At 39.4% G+C, this 24582-nt stretch overlaps 1 protein-coding gene across 1 annotated transcript; it reads left to right on the top strand.

The window, feature by feature from the left end:
• Positions 1 to 288: 288 nt before the first annotated feature.
• Positions 289 to 24373, top strand: LOC131937895 (doublesex and mab-3 related transcription factor 3, truncated). The gene is made up of 4 exons (XM_059295602.1): positions 289 to 962; positions 12598 to 12929; positions 16678 to 16867; positions 22428 to 24373. Exons 2-4 carry the CDS (start codon positions 12744 to 12746, stop codon positions 23492 to 23494), a joined length of 1443 nt encoding a protein of 480 aa, XP_059151585.1. The 5' UTR covers positions 289 to 962; positions 12598 to 12743; the 3' UTR covers positions 23495 to 24373.
• The last annotated feature ends 209 nt before the right edge of the window (positions 24374 to 24582 follow it).

Raw genomic sequence — 24582 nt, 5'->3', positions numbered from 1 at the left:
TCGAGGTCCAGCCAATGAAAACATCTCATGATGAATGTCCAGCAGCGAGGCCAGGCCACCTGCCCGGGGGAGGCGGGGCTGCGGGGGATGGGCGGTGCCTAGATCTGAAGCTTCTGGAATCTCTCGCTGGAACCCTGGCACCGTTAGAATTAGCCCCGGGGGCGGGGCGAGTGCCAGACTGTGGACGTACACTGTCAGTATGGGGGGAGGGGGCTGGCTGGTGACGACTGAGGAAGATAACAAAAAATTGAAACGCGGTAATGCGGCCTCGACAAGTAGCTTGTGATTGACACAGGGTTTGGCTCAATCTGCCACAATCATGTAGCATATTGCTAGAGATCTTCGCTGGGGGAGAGGTTCATACTGCTACACTGTGAGACAGTTGAAACCTGCTACACTGTCCGACAGTTCAAACCTGCTACACTGTCAGACAGTTGAAACCTGCTACACTGTCCGACAGTTCAAACCTGCTACACTGTCCGACAGTTCAAACCTGCTACACTGTCAGACAGTTGAAACCTGCTACACTGTCCGACAGTTCAAACCTGCTACACTGTCCGACAGTTCAAACCTGCTACACTGCAGCCAATATTGGCTGGAGTTGACCAAACTAGCCACACGGCCCAACTTTGGCTGGAGTTGACCAAACTAGCCATACGGCCCAACTTTGGCTGGAGTTGACCAAACTAGCCACACGGCCCAACTTTGGCTGGAGTTGACCAAACTAGCCATACGGCCTAGCTACTGGCAACCTTCTACTCTGGATGTAACTTCTCACACTTCGGCGGCTCTCAAGAGTTTTGTGTTCAAAGTATCGGACACTTAGGTCGTCTCATAGTTCTTTTTTAAAAGGACCAGGACTAAAACCTATGCAACACCTCGATGGTGAAGGACTAGGACCGAAGGACATACAGCATATTCTGTTATACAAGGACTAGGATTACAGGGCATACGAAGGACCGGTAAGTCTGACCGATACAAGTTTTGAACTTTACGGTAACTTGGCTCACTAGGTACATGTTCGCTTTATTGTTTCTATCATCTGTGGTATGTGGCTTGTGTTTAATGGAGAGTTTATACATCAACTAATGCAGATATAGTTTTTATACTTACTTTAATGCAGATATAGTTTTTATACTTACTTTAATGCAGATATAGTTTTTATACTTACTTTAATGCAGATATAGTTTTTATACTTACTTTAATGCAGATATAGTTTTTATACTTAATTTAATGCATTTATAGTTTTTATACTTACTTTAATGCAGATATAGTTTTTATACTTACTTTAATGCAGAAATAGTTTTTATACTTACTTTAATGCAGATATAGTTTTTATACTTACTTTAATGCAGATATAGTTTTTATACTTACTTTAATGCAGATATAGTTTTTATACTTACTTTAATGCAGATATAGTTTTTATACTTACTTTAATGCAGATATAGTTTTTATACTTAATTTAATGCATTTATAGTTTTTATACTTACTTTAATGCAGATATAGTTTTTATACTTACTTTAATGCAGAAATAGTTTTTATACTTACTTTAATGCAGATATAGTTTTTATACTTACTTTAATGCAGATATAGTTTTTATACTTACTTTAATGCAGATATAGTTTTTATACTTAATTTAATGCATTTATAGTTTTTATACTTACTTTAATGCAGATATAGTTTTTATACTTAATTTAATGCATTTATAGTTTTTATACTTACTTTAATGCAGATATAGTTTTTATACTTACTTTAATGCAGATATAGTTTTTATACTTAATTTAATGCACTTATAGTTTTTATACTTACTTTAATGCAGATATAGTTTTTATACTTACTTTAATGCAGATATAGTTTTTATACTTAATTTAATGCATTTATAGTTTTTATACTTACTTTAATGCAGATATAGTTTTTATACTTACTTTAATGCAGATATAGTTTTTATACTTAATTTAATGCATTTATAGTTTTTATACTTACTTTAATGCAGATTTAGTTTTTATACTTACTTTAATGCAGATATAGTTTTTATACCTAATCTAATACAGATATAGTTTTATACTTCATCTAATACAGATATAGTTTTTATACTTAATTTAATGCAAATATAGTTTTTATACTTAATTTAATGCAGATATAGTTTTTATACTTAATTTAATGCAGATATAGTTTTTATAATTACTTTAATGCAGATATAGTTTTTATACTTAATTTAATGCAGATATAGTTTTTATACCTAATTTAATACAGATATAGTTTTTATACAGCATCTAATGCAGATATAGTTTTTATACTTAATTTTAATGCAGAGACGAAATTTTATATTATATTTTTTAAGTAGTTTTTATACTCAAACTAATGCAAATATAAATTTTATAATAATCTAAGGCTTATATAGTTTTTGTACTGAATCTAACGCAGATATAATTTTCATACTTAATCTAATACAGATATAGATTTTATAGTGTTCTAATGCATATATAGTTTATTTACACTGAATCCAACGCAATACAAATTTTCATACTCATTCTAATGCAGCTAAAAAAATTATTTCATTCATAATCTAGCGAAGCTATAATTTTTGTAGTTTATCGAGTGCAATTTTTATACTTAAACTAATGCAGCTATAATTTGTATATTTAATATGATTTTAATATATACAAACACATACACAAATACACACAGACACATACCCACACCACAAGTTAACAACAAAAAAGGATTGGAATAAGCATCGTGACAAAAGTATTGGAAGATCAAAACAAACTTTCTTCCAACTACAAAAATATTGAGAGGACACAAACTTTCTTCCAACTACAAAAATATTGAGACACAAACTTTCTTCCAACTACAAAAATATTGAGACACAAACTTTCTTCCAACTACAAAAATATTGAGACACAAACTTTCTTCCAACTACAAAAATATTGAGAGGACACAAACTTTCTTTCAACTACAAAAATATTGAGAGGACACAAACTTTCTTCCAACTACAAAAATATTGAGACACAAACTTTCTTCCAACTACAAAAATATTGAGACACAAACTTTCTTCCAACTCCAACATTGTGGTGAGCAAATCACTGGTCGATGCTTCCAGAACATTTATAGTGAGTTATTTGACCACACACACTCCATTTACAACAAAACATACCCCATTTACAACCACACATACCCCATTTACAACCACACATACCCCATATATAACCACACATACCCCATTTACAACCACACATACCCCATATACAACCACACATACCCCATTTACAACCACACATACCCCATTTACAACCTCACATACTCCATATACAACCACACATTCCCCATTTACAACCACACATACCCCATATACAACCACACATACCCCATTTACAACCAGACATACCCCATATACAACCACACATACCCCATTTACAACCACACATTCCCCATTTACAACCACACACACTCCATATACAACAAAACATACCCCATTTACAACCTCACATACTCCATATACAACCACACATACCCCATTTACAACCACACATACCCCATATATAACCACACATACCCCATTTACAACCACACATACCCCATTTACAACCACACATACCCCATATACAACCACACATACCCCATTTACAACCACACATACCCCATTTACAACCTCACATACTCCATATACAACCACACATTCCCCATTTACAACCACACATACCCCATATACAACCACACATACCCCATTTACAACCAGACATACCCCATATACAACCACACATACCCCATTTACAACCACACATTCCCCATTTACAACCACACACACTCCATATACAACAAAACATACCCCATTTACAACCTCACATACTCCATATACAACCACACATACCCCATTTACAACCACACATACCCCATATATAACCACACATACCCCATTTACAACCACACATACCCCATATACAACCACACATACCCCATATACAACCACACATACTACATATACAACCACACATACCCCATATAAAACCACACATACCCCATATACAACCACACATACCCCATATACAACCACACATACCCCATACACAACCACACATACCCCATATACAACCACACATACCCCATATACAACCACACATACCCCATATACAACCACACATACCCCATATACAACCACACATACCCCATACACAACCACACATACCCCATATACAACCACACATACCCCATATACAACCACACATACCCCATATACAACCACACATACCCCATATACAACCACACATACCCCATACACAACAACACATACCCCATATACAACCACACATACCCCATATACGACCCACATACGATCACACCATATACCCAGCTATCACTTCATGCTCTACAATCACAATCACAATCCGGGTGAACTTCACGAGAAGTAAACACAACTCAATCATTAAGCTAGTGCCATAACCATCAAAACACCATTCACTAATTACAGAATAACCATAACCATCAAAACACGAAATGTTTTATATTTAATAATAAAAATATGACCAGTGTCTCTTCCAAACTTTTTCTCCGGGGGGGGGGGGGGGGCGGACTAAACTTTCCGAGGGGACGGACACTATTAAAAGTATATGATGCCCGTCCTGCTTCTAGTCAAGCTGTCCTTTGACTCAGACAAGAAATGAATGTTGACATCAAGTTTCTAGTCAAGCTGTCCTTATACTCAGACAAGAAATGAATGTTGACATCATGCTTCTAGTCAAGCTGTCCTTTGACTCAGACAAGAAATGAATGTTGACATCATGCTTCTAGTCAAGCTGTCCTTTGACTCAGACAAGAAATGAATGTTGACATCATGCTTCTAGTCAAGCTGTCCTTTGACTCAGACAAGTAATGAATGTTGACATCATGCTTCTAGTCAAGAAATGAATGTTGACATCAGAATTTACACTGATAAGGACAGTGCTAGGGCGTTAAAGTGCAAACTAATTTTTTTAAAGATGGAAAATAAAATGCAGACAAAGTCAAAAGTAAAAACACCAATTGAATTATGCAGCCGGACAAGTATTGTTTTTTTTTCAACATTACGAGAAATTTCTCTTCAAACAAACATGGCGTCCAATCAGACATGGGACCCTACTAGCACTAGAGGTTTCGATTGAAAAGTTTACAGCCTTAAGTATGTGTTTCGGCTATAGCTTTAACGATACCTTTATTTACTAGTTCTGTTGAGTTCCAATACTAAGATACGTTTTCAATATGGACAGATCTTAAATTTGAGAAGATGAAGAGATTTATTAGATGGACGACCAAGAAAATATCTTTGTCTGCCAAAAAAATAATAAAATTAAATAATTTAAACCATGTTTCAAATGACTTGTTTAAGGCACTAAATTAGCATGGATATTCGATTGTGTGATTTGATTTGTGTCTGTTGTCACATTGAAATGGCAGCGACGTGCGACAGGTACTCGAGCTGTAGATACATGTGTGCTTTGTTGTATTGTGTGGGGAAAATTATTTGAAAAACTATTGGGAAAACTTTAGCGAATCTCTTTACATAAACGGTACTACCAGAATCGTACGCAGGGCATGTGGGGGAGGGGGGGAGGGGGGGCAATTTTAGAAAGAGAGGCACCTTTAGGGTGCTTAAATAAAGTCTAAAACAGGTTCCAGCAACAAAACAGTTCCTCTCCTGCCCAAAACCTACCAACCTGACACCCCTAGCAACTGTTGCCATGGTCAACCTTATGTTAGGTAACATCTAATTTAGGGTAGGAGTGGTCGACCGATAGAGCTTACGGCTGTTAACTCAACAGTCTCGAGTTCGGATCCCGGGCTCAAATTTATATGACGACCCTGCTCTGATGGGTACCTACTAGTGTCAGAGAAGTTGTAGTGAAAACAGATGAACTCTACTTCATCTGCCCCTAGTATCTAGGGCACAAAGAGGAAAAGATGATGAAACATCTAATTTGTTCATTACTCGTCGCATGGATACTTCTAGTTGAGCACAATACTGGGCAATGGAAAATATATCTTAAATGTATAGGGTTAAATACAGTTAAAATAAAAGAGATATATTTAGAAAAATACTGGGCAATGGAAAATATATCTTAAATGTATAGGGTTAAATACAGTTAAAATAAAAGAGATATATTTAGAAAAATACTGGGCAATGGAAAATATATCTTAAATAATCTGTTTTGTACCTCAGCATTTCTAGATAAATATATTTATCTGTGATTAGTGTATACGTATCATTCTTATGTATTGAACAGTCTATCTCTTATAAAACGAACTATATTTGTATCACATTTAAACTAAACTAGTAGAAAGCCTGCGCTCTGTATTATGTATCATATAATTAAATCGCACAAGGTACCGACATCCGAAAGTTACAAAACTTCTCTATAGCGAAAATTTTAGAAAGTTACAAAACGTCACTATAGTGACGATTTTAGAAGTAACAAAACGTCACTATAGTGACGATTTTAAAAGTTACAAAACTTGTCTATAGTGACGATTTTAGAAAGTTACAAAACTTCACTATAGTGACGATTTTAGAAGTAACAAAACTTCACTATAGTGACGATTTTAGAAAGTTACAAAACTTGTCTATAGTGACGATTTTAGAAAGTTACAAAACTTGTCTATAGTGACGATTTTAGAAAGTTACAAAACGTCACTATAGTGACGATTCTAGAAGTAACAAAACTTGACTTTAGTGACGATTGTAGAAGTAACAAAACTTCTCTATAGTGACGATTTTAAAAGTTACCAAATATGTCCTGGGTGACGATTTTAGAAAGTTACAAAACTTGTCTCTAGTGACGATTTTAGAAAGTTACAAAACTTCACTATAGTGACGATTTTAGAAAGTTACAAAACTTGTCCAGAATGTTCACATTATCCAGCGTGACAGTGTCGTGAAGTCTTAAAAGTTTACCTTTTACAGAAGAACAAAGACACAATCAACGGGAAACATTAAATGGGAAACATTAAATGGGAAACATTACAACTCAGTTTCAAATCTTTCCAAACATATTGTTTAAAGTTTACACTGACAGCTGCTTAATGCGTTGTTCATTTTTTTTTTTTACAACTAATGGCTAGATGAACCAGTTCTTTTGTTTCGCCAGTTTTTCTTTTTCTACTTTTTGTAAAAACTTTTACGTTTTTTCTACCCATATCTCTATTGCTTTATTTTACCCTTTAAATGTAACATGCATCTAATATTTTATTAGTAACACGCGATTCTTTTTACAGTTTAGTGGTGTATTATTATAAATTTCAAGTTAATCATTTTTTTTTTACATTTTATTATTTCTATTTTTAACGCTTATTTAAAAGATTCTTATTCCAAACGTCTTTATAAAAAAATTGTTTTATTTTTTCTTAGTAGGAGTATTAATCAAACTAATTAAAAACTCATAATAAGCGCTTTCGTTAGATGCACCGATGTGCCTGTAAAAGCGCGACACTAATTGGCCCCACTTAATGTTGCAATCAGAAATTGAAAAAAATAATTAAGCATCGATATTCTTAAAGTTCAAGTCAAATCGCCTTGTCATCGAACATTGACCAGCTGCTTGTCATCGAACATTGACCAGCTGCTTGTCATCGAACATTGAGCAGCTGCTTGTCATCGAACATTGAGCAGCTGGTAGGCCTACAGTTCACAACAAATCGGCTCAGTTGATCTCAAATTTTGGTCCAGCTAAATAAATGCTTGTTTAAATTGTCAAATATTTCAAGGGAAAAAATGTCCAACTAATTTAAAGTTTAAAAAAAAAACCAGTCAATTAGTTGAAATTAAACACTTAATGTTAAATATGTCCAATGCTTAAAATTAAAATACTTAATGTCATACCTATACCCCCAAAAAATGATTCTTTTTTTAAATTAATTTAAATCCAAAACATGCATTGTAAAATAACAATGGACGAACAACTAATATAAAAAGTTTTATTATTTTAATTTTTTTTTACCTTTACTGCAGATTTTTTGTCAATTTTGTACTAATTAATATATTCACAAATAATTAACAAATTTACAAATAATTAATAAATTCACAAATAATTAATAAATTCACAAATAATTAATAAATTCACAAATAACTCAAGAACACAAAAGCTGACAAATCCCAATAGATCAAAGCAATTACATTAAACATTATGTAATGAATATAATTAGATAATTACATGTACTCATGTGATAGAGAGTAAATGGAAACCAACTGTTGACAGAAATATAAGGGTACCCACCCTACCCCAGATTTTAACAATTGTTGGGGGTTTTCGGCATCTAAATATAAAATACTTAGTATACAGCCCTACTACATTTAAAGATGTAATTATATGCGGCTGTACTATATGTAGACATAGTTATATACAGCACTACTATATGTAGACATAATTATATGCAGCACTACTATATGTAGACATAATTATATGCAGCACTACTATATGTAGACATAATTATATGCAGCTCTACTACATTTAAAAAGGTAATTATATGCGGCTGTACTATATGTAGACATAATTATATGCAGCTCTACTATATGTAGACATAATTATATGCAGCACTACTACATTTAAAGATGTAATTATATGCAGCACTACTATATGTAGACATAATTATATGCAGCACTACTATATGTAGACATAATTATATGCAGCACTACTATATGTAGACATAATTATATGCAGCACTACTATATGTAGACATAATTATATGCAGCTCTACTACATTTAAAAAGGTAATTATATGCGGCTGTACTATATGTAGACATAAAAAAATTATAATTATATGCAGCTCTACTACATTTAAAGATGTAATTATATACAGCACTACTACATTTAAACATGTAATTATATGCAGCACTACTATATGTAGACTTAATTATATACAGCTCTAGTACATTTAAAGATGTAATTATATTCGACTCTTATATACATACAACTATGTAGGGAAGACAGACCGAATCAGTAAATCAAGTTTGAAGCCTTTATGTCGGGGGTTCTTAAAGTAATGATTAATTTGACTTGGAGTGTATTTTAAGAGCAAACTGGCCAACTTTAGAGAAAACATTGCTACATCCAGCTGTAACCGAGTACAGATAAACATCCTTACTATTATCTGTGCAAAGTGTAGACCTATTTTTTTTTTAAAAAAAAGGGGGGGGGGGGGTGACACCAACGTTCACCTCTAGGTGCCGCACCGGGTGACACCCGACCTAACAACGCCACTAAGAACCACCACTCTAAATGTAGAACTTCTCCTTTTTTTCTACTTTTATCGCCCAAAACCTGCATTAAAAAAAACGGTAAATTCGGGAAAAAAATAACAAAAAACATCATTACAAAAAACAGACTTAAATATTTATTAAGCAGTATTTAGATGTACACATACACCATAAGCATAAAGAAAAGTAGCACTCCCTCAATTATATGCACTTACCCAAGTAGGTGTAATGGTAAATAATGTAGTCAAATGGTTGCAATACTTTACGGTAAATAATACACTCAAACGGTTGAAATACTTTACGGTAAATAATACAGTCAAAAGATTAAAATACTTTAATACAGTCAAATGGTTGAAATTAAAATACTTAAGGGTGAATTGTACATGGATCTGTTTATATAAACTGTTTTTATTCATCGGGTCAGCTGTTACAGTATATGTAATATGTTATATAAAATATACAAGTAGAGTTGTGAGTTATTGTCAGCTGTATGCACATAAGGTCTTGACATTCTATATTGAATAATGTTGTAGTTAATGTCTAGAGTTGTTGTTTTTTGATAAATTAGACATTTTTTGTTGTGTAAGTTAGAAATGGTCTAGGAGACGAGTTATGTGTAAATTAAATGCAGTCTGCAGCATACAATTGAACTAATGTACAAATCATCTCTTAACTGACTAGAAATAATTTGTACACAAAAGTCCAGAGATGTATGTAGCTGATACATTAGTCTGTACGTTTTGTTTAGTGTATTGAATCATTTGAAAACAAATATTCTAGAATTAATGTTATGTGTACATTATTTAGCTTGTTATGAAACAAAATATCCGTTTCGTACACAACAGTTGTAAAATATATCCAGAAATTTTTTTTTGTTTGACCTTGAGCTGCACCAGAAATGACCTTGAACTTGGCCTAACATCGAATTTACAAGCACATTAAACGGTGCACAGAATGTATTCCAACACGTGGAGCTGCATCCGGCAAATTTTAGCCCCCTCCCCCTCCCACCCACCACCACCACCACCACCACCACCACCACCACCACCACCACCACCATCACCATCACCATCACCATCACCACCACCACCCAAAGGGAAAAACCTTTAAGTTAACTCGTGTATGCCATCCGCGCAGTGTTTCTTCCAGACTTTTTTCTCCGGGGGTGCACTTGAAATTTTCGGGGTGGCGGACAACAATTTCCGGGGGGGGGGGGGGGTGCGGACACTGTCAAAAGTATATATTTCCTATATAAATTCCATTTCGTTCGGGGGGGGGGGGGGCGGTAAACTTTCTTCGGCGGTGCCCCCCCCCCCCCCCCCCCCGAAGAAGAAACTGCATCCGCAGCTGAACCAAAACCTAGGCCAGACCCTCGTACCAATTCTTCTAAACAAGGGAAATCATGTCGCGACAACTCGAATCCAGTTGATCAACTTACTTGGATGTTTCTCTCCCCTTGTGATGATCTCAGTCAACAGACTACAATAATCCGTCAAATAATCCGTCAAATAATCCGTCAAATAATCCGTCAAATAATCCGTCAAATAATCCATCAAATAATCCGTCAAATAATCAGTCAAATAATCATGCAAATAATCATGCAAATAATCATGCAAATAATCATGCAAATAATCATGCAAGTAATCATGCAAGTAATCATGCAAATAATCATGCAAATAATCATGCAAATAATCATGCAAATAATCATGCAAATAATCATGCAAATAATCATGCAAATAATCATGCAAATAATCATGCAAATAATCAGTCAAATATTCCGTCAAATAATTTGTCAAATAAACAGTCAATTAATCCGTCAAATAATCTATCAAATAATCTGTCAAATAATCTGTCAAATAATCCTTCAAGTTATTACAAAATTTCATGTGTAAGACACACACATGTAAGATATAAATAATTTTATAGCCATGATCAAATCAAGAGGATCGTTTCAACTTTAGAAAACATTTAAAGTTTTTAAAAGTTTTTAAAAGTTTTTGAAAGTTTTTGAAAGTTTTCCAACATTTTAGAACGAGATTTTTTTTTTTTGTGAACTGGATATTTTTTTTTTGCTCACACATCCCGTCATCAGTTTCAATGATGATCGTTTAATTAGGCTAATTAAAATAATCTGTTAGCTAATATGTTTGGTAACGAATTACTTCTAGCTTAAAGTGTGTGTTTGTTATTGCGTTAAGTTGTGTGTTATGATGTGTGTTACTGTGTGTTATGATGTTTGTGTGTGTACATTAGGTGCTAAGTGTTATGTTGTGTTTTAGTGTGTGTATCTCTAAATGTCTTTAAGTAAACGTGTGTTTGTGTGTGAATTAAGCTGTGTTGCTTTGTGTGTTCGTTTTTTGTACTGATGTGTGAATATGTATTTGCGTATGTGTGTTTGTCTTTTAATGTTACGTGGCTGGGTGTATCATTGTCGTTATGGGAAGTTGGGAGGGGGGGCGTCTTAACATGGGAGGTGGGGGCGTGGTTATGTTAACATGGGAGATGGGGTGTGGTCATCTTAACATGGGAGATGGGGTGTGGTCATCTTAACATGGGAGGTAGGGGTGTGGTCATGTTAACATGGGAGGTGGGGGTGTGGTCATGTTAACATGGGAGGTGGGGGTGTGGTCATGTTAACATGGGAGGTGGGGGTGTGGTCATGTTAACATGGGAGGTGGGGGTGTGGTCATGTTAACATGGGAGGTGGGGTGTGGTCATGTTAACATGGGAGGTGGGGGTGTGGTCATCTTAACATGGGAGGTGGGGGTGTGGTCATCTTAACATGGGAGGTGGGGTGTGGTCATCTTAACATGGGAGGTGGGGGTGTGGTCATCTTAACATGGGAGGTGGGGGTGTGGTCATCTTAACATGGGAGGTGGGGGTGTGGTCATCTTAACATGGGAGGTGGGGGTGTGGTCATCTTAACATGGGAGGTGGGGTGTGGTCATCTTAACATGGGAGGTGGGGGTGTGGTCATCTTAACATGGGAGGTGGGGGTGTGGTCATCTTAACATGGGAGGTGGGGGTGTGGTCATGTTAACATGCTGGTGAGGTGAGCGAGCTGTTGTAAAGTTTACAGTGGACGAAAAATTAGGAGCAGGATATAAAACTAAGGGGACATTTGCTGACTCCTTAGGGGACATTTGCTGACTCCTCTATGTTTACTGTCTTTTGTTAGGACTCTTTGCCGACTCCTGTTGAACTATGTACCTCTGACGCGCGTCTGTTGTGACTCAGTCAAGCTAAATAATGTTAAATATTTAACTAATTGCTGCTGCAGTATTCATCGTGCTTTTGTTGGTTTTAGTTTAAGTCATTATCTGATTGCACTAATTAGCTGAACTTTAATTGTGATTATATGTTTTCTGTTTTAGGTCAATAACAGTCGCCAACGGTCAAGACGGTCCCAGGCGAGAGAGCTCGCGATTGGTCAGTTTGTCAATCACGTGAACACGCGATTGGTCAGTTTGTCCATCACGTGAGCACCACGGCCACCAAACTGTCGCTGTACCCTACCAGTATGAACGGGGTGCCCGCCCTGTACCCCCTGACAGAGAAGGGCGCCCGGAAGCCAAAGTGCGCCCGCTGCCGCAACCACGGCATGGTGTCCTGGCTCAAGGGCCACAAGCGCCACTGCACCTACAAGGACTGCTCGTGCCCCAAGTGTAACCTCATCGCCGAGAGGCAGAGGGTCATGGCCGCCCAGGTAAGGCGTCACACTCGCTATACAACTTTAGGCGACACACTCGCTATACTAGGGCGACACACTCGCAACACAACTTTAGGCGACACACTCGCCATACAACTTTAGGCGACACACTAGCGACACAACTTTAGGCGACACACTCGCCACACAACTTTAGGCGACACACTCGCCACACAACTTTAGGCGACACACTCGCTATGTTAGGGCGACACACTTGCAATACAACTTTAGGCGACACACTCGCGACACAACTTTAGGCGACACACTCGCTATACAAAATAAGTAAGGAGACACATTCGCTATACAACTTTAGGCTAGGCGACAGACATGATAAAAGATGGACTATAAACCCCAAATTTTACATAATGGGTTTACAAATTGCTCCCCCCCCCCCCCCCTTAGACAAAATTCTCCCTGTAACACTTTCAAGTTTTGTTCTGTCTGGTCTGAGAATTATTGGGATAGATTTGAATTGGTTAGAGCCTTACAGGTATAAATAGTTAACAAACTGTGTGGGGTGGGGGGGGGGTGTGGACATGTTCAGCGATAATTGAGTTCTCAAGTTTTGATTGAGTCATGGTTTAGGTGTCAGTTATGGTTCAACATTTTGGGACTGATCTTGTTTTTTGTTTCAAATGTAGAGAATTAGGTCAGTGAATTTCTATTGGTTGGTTCAAGGATTTAACTTATGCCTGGGTTTAATGGTTGGGTTTAATAAATGCTTGTGTTTAATGTCTAACTGACGTCCTGACGTAAATGTTGACGTCCTGCGGCCACACTGACATCCTACTAATCCGATAATTCGGAGAGAAAGTAATTTACATCCTATCGAAGCTACAATGGTGTGTTAATTACTTTTGTCGAATCAACTCACATTTATTGTATCTGATTTATTTTTCTATTGACAATGACTTGACAATTACAATTTGTTATATTTTAAATTGTAATTATTTGGTTAGATTAAATTTTTTTTTTTTTCACTTTCTTGTATGCAGAGTATAGAGGAAGTATTGTAATCGTGCACAAAAATCACATGAAATTTTGACTATTTTCACTGTTTTACACCTCAGTACTTCATCATATACGGAGTATAGGGGACTATTTTAATGAGGCAAAAATTCTTAATCCAGTTTTATAAAAATTTCGAGGATTTACGCGTAATCGAGTCGGAAAAACTGGACTTCGCAATTCTGTCCGTGAGTGTGTATGTGTGTCCGTGAACACGATAACTTGAGTACCGTAATAGCTAGGTAGATGAAATTTCATATATAAGTATCACATCAAATTTGTTGTTGTGTATCAAATTTTCAGCGATTTCCGGTAATCGAAAGTCGAATTCATTCTACTTTAGGTTTTTCAAAAGACTATAACTTGAGTATTGTTTCTTACAGATAGATGAAATTTCACAAAAAAACCTAATTCTCTGTGTTCTTTCAAATTTTGAGTGATTTCCGGTGACCGTAAGTAGCACGTTACGCTATTTCCGATTTCTCAAAAAAAAAAAAACGCATATGAATTTATAAAGTACTAATGTTCCGCACTATTATACAAATTGTTGCTGTTCACTTGGTGCGCAATTCTTTTTTCTACGAGATGTTATTCTATTTTAAAAAGTTTAAGTAATTAAAAATGTATTAACAATCATGTATATATTCCGAGTTGCCATACCCCATTGTTTTATATAAGAATATTCGAGAAAGTTTAGGGGAAATCACTCCCGCTTTATTGTGTTTTAATGAAACAATATCCGCCATCAAAGAGGTTGGATAGAGATCCATCACCCTACAGATTCCATAGTTTATAAACCTGCTCAAATCAATTGTTGATGTAGCTCGGTGAACATTATATACAACCTAACGTATAAATTTAGCTGCGGTTGGTTTTTTGACTAAATGACATTTGAAGCCTGTTATTTCAATAACTAGTTCCAACATATCCCATAGTTGGCATAGGAGATTCGATGAAGTTGGAAGAAATAGATCTGGCTACATTTAGAAGTTAAAAACTGAAGACTTGCAGTGATGTACGGAAACAGATGAAACAAGTTGCATCAAGAATCGGAAATATATCATGTTATATTGTCAAAGTTCGAATAAAAAAATACTGGATAAAATTTAAAACATGTTTATAACGTGGCGACCTAATACGTATATTTGCAATGCCATACAAAAGAGCGGATTTATAAAACTCGAATAATTGAACATAGTACTCAGAAGTTTGAAATGTTATTTTGTCTCTACAGCTGACCAACAACGACAGCTAACAATATTTCCTCGCTTTATCCACCAAACTACAAACTTTTTCTAACACATATGTCACACGTAAAAGATCAAAATAAATTAAATAAACCGGGAGTGATCTCCCCTAAACTTTCTCGAATATTCTTACATAAAACAACAGGGGATGGGAACTCGGAATATAGTTATGATTTTTAATCCATTTTAAATACTTAAACTTTTTAAAATAGAATAGAATACACAGGAAAAAAGAATTGCCCACCAAGCGAACGCCGAATAAAGATCTGTATAATAGTGCGAAATATTAATAGTACTTTATAAATTCACATGCGTTTTTGAGAAATTGGAAAGAGTGACAATTACTACTTCCGGTCAACGGAAATTACTTAAAATTTGACAGAAGGCAGAAAATTAGATCTTTTACTTACTTGTGAAATTTCATTTATCTATCTGAAATAGTACTCAAATTAAAGGCTTTTGAAAAATTCAAAGTAGAAAATGTTCCACTTCCGGTTATCGGAAATCGCTCTCGAAAGTTGATACGGATCTACGATTTTGATATAATACTTATATCTGAAATTTCATCAACCTAGCTGTAACGGTACTCAAGTTATCGTGTTTACACGATACACACACACACACACACACACACACACACACACACACACAGACATACGGACAAGATTCCAAAACTATGTTTTTCCGACTCAGGGAGGTGTAAAACGTCGAGATTTGCAAAAATCTCAAATTTTTTTACACGATTTCAATTCTTTCTCTATACCTCGTATAAACGAGAAAGTAAAAATTGCAACTTGTAAAAAGTTATGTCGTTTTTAAAAATAAATTTATTCGAAAATTTAAAACTTTTCCAATTTTTTATTTGGTAAACTTCAAGCAAATATTTTTTATTATTGTTGATTATTTCCTGATACTTGATATTTGATCAGAGCATAACTGTACCTGTCCCAATATATCATCACGTGACATCAAATGACATCACATTATATGACGTCACTTGATATGTCATTCACTAATATAATATAATATCAAAGGACATAAATTCACATTATATCACATGCACATTTATTTCGAATGTGAGTGAATTTTGATAATTTAAGTGTTTCAAGTGAATTCTGATATAATCTCAGGCTGCAGAGAGAATTTTGATATTTTCAGGTTGTAGAGAGAAATTTGATATTTTTAGGTTGTAGAGAGAAATTTGATATTTTCAGGTTGTAGAGAGAATTTTGATATTTTCACTTTGTAGAGAGAATTTTTATATTTTCAGGTTGTAGAGAGAAATTTGATATTTTCAGGTTGTAGAGAGAATTTTGATATTTTCAGGTTGTAGAGAGAAATTTGATATTTTCAGGTTGTAGAGAGAAATTTGATATTTTCAGGTTGTTGAGAGAATTTCAAAATTTAAGGTTGTAGGGAGAATTTTGATATTTTCTTGTTGTAGAGAGAAATTTGATATTTTTAGGCTGTAGAGAGAATTTTGATAATTTCAGGTTGCTTTGAAAAGACAACAAGCAGCAGAAGACGCCATTGCTTTAGGGATCCGCGCATGCGTGTCAGAATCGGGAATCCCCGTGATGACCCAAGGGCCCCTCTGGGGTCCAGGGACGGTCACTGCCCCCCTGTCAGGGGCGGACAAACACGGGGACCAGGACCATCAAGAGGACGGGGAGGACAGTTGTGGTAAGTTCAAACATGGCTCTACACCACGGCATTTGTCATACACACATCACACCAACCAAGTAAACATCAGTCACACACACACATCACACATCACAGCAACATACATCACACCAACCAAGTAAACATCAGTCATACACACATCACACATCACAGCAACAAACATCACACCAACCAAGTAAACATCAGTCACACACACATCACACATCACAGCAACATACATCACAGCAACATATATCACAACAACATACATCACACCAACATATATCACACCAACATACATCACACCAACATATATCACACCAACATACATCACACCAACATACATCACACCAACATACATCACACCAACACACATCACAACAACATAACCTACCCAGCACACAACCGATCCCACTTTATTCCACTTTAATTAAAGACAACAACAGATCGAAAACAGCGGAATTGTAAGAGGGTTAGGATGGCATTAATATTTGCCACGTCCGTCAATATCATCCCCCCCCCCTTGTCACTTGGACTTGTTAGCACTCCATCTTCCAACGGTTGTAGCAAAAACGTGCCCGTTATTCCAGCGTGGGCCCCGGGGTGGGGAGGTGAGGGCCCCGGGGTGGGGAGGTGAGGGCCCCGGGGTGGGGAGGTGAGGGCCCCGGGGTGGGGAGGTGAGGGCCCCGGGGTGGGGAGGGCTACGACAGACCTAATGGTCTAGAATTGGATCAATCCCGGTCTTTGATGTGTGGGGAGGCGGCGATCAGCTGTTGTATACAGCCCAGACCTACTTGACCCTGACCTTCTCGCACTACCGACATCTGAGGGTGCTCTGGAGCCGCGCCTCTCTGGGAGTTGGTGGGCGCTGAGAGGGCGCCACTTTTGTAGTTGCTGTATTTTGAGAGGGCGCCACTTTTGTAGTTGGTGTATTTAGAGAGGGCGCCACTTGTCTGATACTTCAACACCTCGCCAGTTTTTTACTTGAAAGTTTTATCTCAACAATGTGGCAATCTATGTCAACCCGTTAGCAACCCTACTACACTATAGTGACAACCCTACTACACTATAGTGACAACCCTACTACACTAGAGTGACAACCCTACTACACTATAGTGACAACCCTACTACACTAAAGTGACAACCCTACTACACTATAGTGACAACCCTACTACACTATAGTGACAACCCTACTACACTAAAGTGACAACCCTACTACACTATAGTGACAACCCTACTACACTATAGTGACAACCCTACTACACTATAGTGACAACCCTACTACACTATAGTGACAACCCTACTACACTATAGTGACAACCCTATTAGCAACCCTACTACGCTATAGTGACAACCCTATTAGCAACCCTACTATGCTATAGTGACAACCCAATAGATGACAACCTGCTCATGTCCACAATGTTGTCCCTGCCTAATATCAACGCTATCCTAGCTGTATATCAATGATGCACTGCTATATATCAACGCTATCCTTGCTGTATATCAATGATGTACGTGCTGTATATCAATGCTGTACTGCTATGTATCAATGCTGTACTGCTATATATCAATGATGTACTGCTATATATCAATGCTAACTGTATATCAATCCTCTACCGAATTACTGCGGTGATGTAACGAAGAAAAAAACTTGCACCGAAAAGAGCCGATATTATTTATTTAATTTAAGGCCGTTTCGGCTAGGCTTTGCTCCAGCCTTAAGTAGCCATGTCAACATTCAAACTCCTGGTCGTTGCTTCTGCTTTTGTGGTCGTTACCACATTTTGTAGTCGTGACCAGCTTTTTATATATCTTTCCGTGCAAAAATGTAAGCAATTTGTAAAAACACAAAATACGACTAAAAATAGCTACGATCACGTGCCAATAGAAATCAATATTTAAATATAGGTCTACTACCCAAAGACATTTCGTCAAGTGAATTCGTACGGCATTTACTATAAACAGTTAAGTCAGACTTTATGAGGAGCAGGTTTGGTTAGGATTGGGTGTTAATGGGGGTTACATTGATCGGTTCGTTGACCCTGGATGTGATCGGTTATATGACCCAGCATGTGGTCAGTTCGTTGACCCTGGATGTGGTCAGTTCGTTGACCCAGCATGTGGTCAGTTCGTTGACCCTGTATGTGGTCAGTTCGTTGACCCTGTATATGGTCAGTTCGTTGACCCAGCATGTGGTCAGTTCGTTGACCCTGGATGTGGTCAGTTCGTTGACCCTGGATGTGGTCAGTTCGTTGACCCTGGATGTGATCAGTTCGTTGACCCTGGATGTGATCAGTTCGTTGACCCTGGATGTGATCAGTTCGTTGACCCTGGATGTGATCAGTTTGTTGACCCTGTATATGGTCAGTTCGTTGACCTTGGATGTGGTCAGTTCGTTGACCCTGGATGTGGTCAGTTCGTTGACCCTGGATGTGATCAGTTCGTTGACCCTGTATATGGTCAGTTCGTTGACCTTGGATGTGGTCAGTTCGTTGACCCTGGATGTGATCGGTTATTTGACCCAGCATAAACGTTCATCAGTTAGTTGACCCATCATGTGATCAGTTAGGTTAGCCAGCATACACGTTGAGCCGCTCACCTTGATGAACGTGAGCCGCGATTGTGTCAAAGCGTCAGCTACACCCGTGGGTGGCACCCATATCATCCCGCCCGCCCCGGCCATTAGAGCTGACATGCCTTCCCCATGGCGCCACACATTGAGTATTTACATCGTGTGCCACGTGACCAGCTTATCGTCTGCTCCTGCTAATGCCTTCCTGCCACAGACCAACGCCAAGGGAAAATACTCCTTTTATCGTTCTACTCACCTCATCGTCACGTCAACAATTAAGGCCCTCGCCTGTGAAGAGCCCGATCCACCTCTTGTATTAATACTGACTGGTAGCTTAAGAGCCGCGGAGCCACCCACGAGCCTCACGATTTGTCTCCCTTGTGCGGCCCACCTGTGGCAGGAAGCGCAGGCCTGTGACAGTGTAGGAATGCGCCGAGATACTGGAATCATTAGCGCAGTTTCTCGCACAAAGGCGGTAAATATGGCGCGAAGATTGGAGGCAGACGCGGCGTGAACGCTGGAGATGATATTTTGTATACACAAGTTGATCTGCTGATTGTTGGGATGGCAACGTCTGCTGCAGGCCCGACCCTCGCGGTGGGTGACAAGGCCAGATAGAGCGGCAACCCTCAGCTATGTCTTGCCCTCTAATGTCATCATGGCAAAGATGCAGAACACGTGCAGACGATCGCAGGCGCGAGATTCCGTCTATTTACAGCTGGCTATCCATCGTACATGCAAACATACACCGCTAATCTCGCAGCTATTGCCCAAGTTTTAAGTCTTTACAAAGCGGCTCCCACACTTGACGTGTATGCCGCTGTTACCGGTAACTAAATTTAAATCAAGTCTTGCACACTGTTATTGTAGCGTAGATCCGCATCACGTGATTAATATGTTTCCGGTTAACTCGACCGTTTACCCAAATGTGACGTCATATCCGCTTGTCTTGGCCGTTTGAACGAATCACTGCATGCGAGTAGACTTAGACCATCTGATGGGGTCAGAAAACAGCAGGCGGCATCTATCTATCCCCATCTAATGACCATGACCTTTGACACCAACACAAAGGTCACGTGGCGTGGTCAGTAGCAGAGCGTGTGGGCTCGTGTGCCAAGGACTGAGTATCGTTTTCACCTTCTGCCGGTCGACCGGAGAATGTGCCGGCTGATGTGGGGGTCAGGGTACGGGCCGGTATGAGGGGTAGGGGACGATCTGCCGGTCGACATAATTATGATAAGCAATAGACAGGGTGACATGGGATAGGAACAAGACAGCGTGACATGGGATAGGAACAAGACAGCGTGACATGGGATAAGAACAAGACAGCGTGACATGGGATAAGAACAAGACAGCGTGACATGGGATAAGAACAAGACAGCGTGACATGGGATAAGACCAAGACAGCGTGACATGGGATAAGAACAAGAGCGTGACATGGGATCAGCTACAAATATTCCCACCCCCACCCTCAGCTCCAGGGAGTGACTTGGTGCGAGAAACAAAATACGACCGTGAAAACGCTACAAGTCAAGGCGGCATCGCTTGCTCTTTACTTTTCAAATAGTCCAACTCAAATTTTGGCGCCCTAACAGCTTTTCATAAGCCACGAGCAAACAGTGAAAGGGTAAACCGCTGAATAGAAGACAGAGGAGAATATTTACTAGCAGTCGCTCGTGGTCCTCCCTAGCCTTGTAAGGTGGCCTGTTTGGTGGCCTTGTAAGGTGGCCTGTTTGGTGGCCTTGTAAGGTGGCCTGTTTGGTGGCCTTGTAAGGTGGCCTGTTTGGTGGCCTTGTAAGGTGGCCTGTTTGGTGGCCTTGTAAGGTGGCCTGTTTGGTGGCCTTGTAAGGTGGCCTGTTTGGTGGCCTTGTAAGGTGGCCTGTTTGGTGGCCTTATAAGGTGGCCTGTTTGGTGGCCTTGTAAGGTGGCCTGTTTGTCCATTAGGGGAGGCTCGCTCGTTGGCTAGAGCTAGAGACTGGAGACCAGAGCTAAAGACAAGAGCTTAAAATAGGGCTAAAGACAAGAGCTTAGACTAGAGCTAAAGACAAGAGCTTAAAAATAGAGCTAAAGACCAGAGCTAAAGATTAAAACTAAAGACAAGGGCTTAGACTAGAGCTTAGAATAGAGCTAAAGACAAGAGCTAAAGACAAGAGCTAAAGACAAGAGCTTAGACTAGAGGTTAGAATAGAGCTAAAGACATGAGCTAAAGACAAAAGCTGAGACTAGAGGTAAGAATAGAGCTAAAGACAAGAGCTAAAGACAAGAGCTTAGACTAGAGGTGAGGTTAGAATATAGCTAAAGACAAGAGCTTAGACTAGAGCTAAAACTAGAACTAGATCTAGAGAACCGAAATAAGAGAGACTAAATCTAATTTATAAAAATAACCATTCGTAGTTAAACCTCAAAATATATGTGTATGTACAGGAGACCGATATATATATATATATATATATATATATATATATATATATATATATATATATATATATATATATATATATATATATATATATATATATATATATATACATACAGCCGTCAGAAATGTAGACATGTTATGATTGACCTAATGTGTGAAGAGAGCGGCCCATGTGGAAAGCATTGAACGAGTCATTACCTAGGGTTGCTGTACCAACACAAGTATCAACTTTCTAAGTGAGCTTTGCCCGTGGGTCGGGGGTGGAGTTCTCCCACCCTCCAGCAGCCGTGCCGAGTGCTCGCCGAGTGTGTGAGTACATCTCGTGTGTTTTCACGCACGAGCAGGTGCCGAGGTCTCCAGGTTTCCGCCGCCAAGTTTACCCAACCACTAGCCTAACCCACGGACGTGCTGTTGGATATGGAAGTCAAACAACGACTTTAATTTGTTTTACTAGTAGTCAGACCCGCGAGCTACGGGCAGGCGGCCATTAATTAAATTAATTATTGACGTCTTCATTCTCCTCCACTGAAAGCTCATCTATTGGTTGAGGGTTGTCACGTGACTAATGTTTACATATTTCACTTCTGCAGATTCTCAGACGGAGCTTGAGGTCGACAGCTGCAGCGACGATGATCGGGAATCCCCGCTGGTCGGATCCCCGTTGACCAGGTCCCCGCTGACCAGCTCCCCGACCCCTAAGAGCACCGAGCAGTCCCCAGTCACGGAGAAGCGCCCCAGCCCCCACCCACAGCAACCCGAGTCGACGAAACAGGTCCAGAGATCTGCACCATCGCACCACGCCAGCCACCACCACCACACCAACCACCACCATCGTAAGGAAAATGCGGAGACCGGAAGTCACCAGCGACCAACGGCGTACAGACCTGGTCGGTTGTCGCCCCTGGAGATTCTAGAACGGGTTTTCCCGCACCAGAGGAAGTCTGTGCTTGAGCTCGTGCTCCAAGGCTGTAACGGTGACCTGGTCAAGGCCATCGAGCACTTCCTGTCAGCACAGGATACCGTGGTTGCCCAGCAACAGGCTGTCCTGCAAGCCAATCAAAAACCGGATGTGAGATCAAACCCCTTCATGAACAGTTTCCCTGGCAACCATTCCATGTTTGGCGGCGTGTTGAACAATGGCGGCAGCAGCACTACCAACGGGGCAGGCAGCAGCGGACCTAACGGGATTCGATCCTCGGGCCACCACTCGCACCACACTCCCCCCGCGGCGCACAGCGGCCCGTCCCCCAAGCTGGCCTACAGCAACATCAAGTCAGCGTTCACGCCCCTGGGCCCGGGCCTGCACTCGGCCTTCACCCACCAACTCCCGCACTTCCACCCAGCTGCCGAGGCCGCCCTCAGAAATCCTTTCTTCCCCCAGGGCCACGCCCACCCTGACATTCTGCCCTCGGCGCACCACTTCGCTTACGCCGGGCTGGGGATGGGGCTGGGTGGCCTCCCCACCCCGTCCTACCCCGGGGTCTTCGCCTCGCCCTTCACCTTCCACCCGTACCGCTTCAACTTCCGGGGCTCGGCCTCCCCCCGGACACGCACGCCGGACAAGAACAGCGACAAGTCGGCCCTGACCGACTCAGACCACATCTCAGACTCGTGGGACGAGGGCAGCTCCCCCCGGGACAACAAGCCCGTGGACTGAGACAACCTTGACCCAGACCTCGCGTTGACTGAGGTCAATGCAACCTTGACCTAAGCCTTTCGTCGAATGAGGTCACGGTCAACTTGAATCTGTACTCATTTGGTTCAAGGTCATTGAAACTTTGATCAAAGCCTGTCACACGGGCCACTGTGACCCTGACCTGTACTTAAGTGGGTCACGGTCACTTGAACCTTGACCCAAGGCTACCCTCTGACCGAGGCTACTGTTGAAGACAGAATGGCTAGAGGCTGCTATGGAAAGACTTGATATTGTACATACTTCATTCACGCTTGATATTGTACATACTTCATTCACTTCATTCAGTCGGCGGTCCATTATCTTCTCATCCTGTATGCTCCTGAATACGTTATATTAACAAAGTAGTACCGATGTCATGGCTGAATGAACTAGAAGTACAAATGGTCATTGCTAAATGAATTAGAAGTACAAATAGTCATGGCTGAATGAACTAGAATTACAAATGGTCATGGCTGAATGAACTAGAATTACTAATGGTCATGGCTGAATGAACTAGGAGTACAAATAGTCATGGCTGAATGAACTAGAAGTACAAATGGTCATGGCTGAATGAACTAGAATTACTAATGGTCATGGCTGAATGAACTAGAAGTACAAATGGTCATTGCTAAATGAATTAGAAGTACAAATAGTCATGGCTGAATGAACTAGAAGTACAAATGGTCATGGCTGAATAAACTAGAAATTCAAATGGTCATGGATGAATGAACACAGTAGTACGTTGGTTACAGTTGAGTGAGAGGAGTTGTACGAATGGTCACGGTAGCGTGACTTTACTGCAGTAGTTGTGTTAGGTTAGCTGTATTGGATGTCTTCTTACCCCTAGACAATAAACTTCACCAAACCTATGACGTGTCAGTGTTTGTTGGAGTCAAATAGTGATGTGTTTGTTTGATTTTGTGTGTTTTTCTTTGGTACATGTCAGATGTTGTATGTTTTGTTTTGAAATTTTAACAAGAATAAATTGGGAGTATTCTCCCCTAGATTTTTCTGATAATTTATCATTTAAAAGTAAGGGATGGGGTGGCAATGGGTTGTGGAACAATGGA

This window comes from Physella acuta, unplaced genomic scaffold (genome assembly GCF_028476545.2).
Source record: "Physella acuta isolate Inbredline_101_S28 unplaced genomic scaffold, ASM2847654v3 ptg000225l, whole genome shotgun sequence".
In the NCBI taxonomy this organism is placed as follows: Eukaryota; Metazoa; Mollusca; class Gastropoda; family Physidae; genus Physella; species Physella acuta.
This window is presented reverse-complemented; position numbering and strand designations above follow the sequence as displayed.

Excerpts from the sequence above, each read along its gene's own strand:
- LOC131937895 (XM_059295602.1), top strand. The coding sequence starts at position 12,744 with ATGAACGGGGTGCCCGCCCTGTACCCCCTGACAGAGAAGGGCGCCCGG. Across the intron at positions 12,930-16,677 it reads AGAGGGTCATGGCCGCCCAG|GTTGCTTTGAAAAGACAACA; the intron begins GTAAGGCGTCAC and ends TGATAATTTCAG. Across the intron at positions 16,868-22,427 it reads GGACGGGGAGGACAGTTGTG|ATTCTCAGACGGAGCTTGAG; the intron begins GTAAGTTCAAAC and ends TCACTTCTGCAG.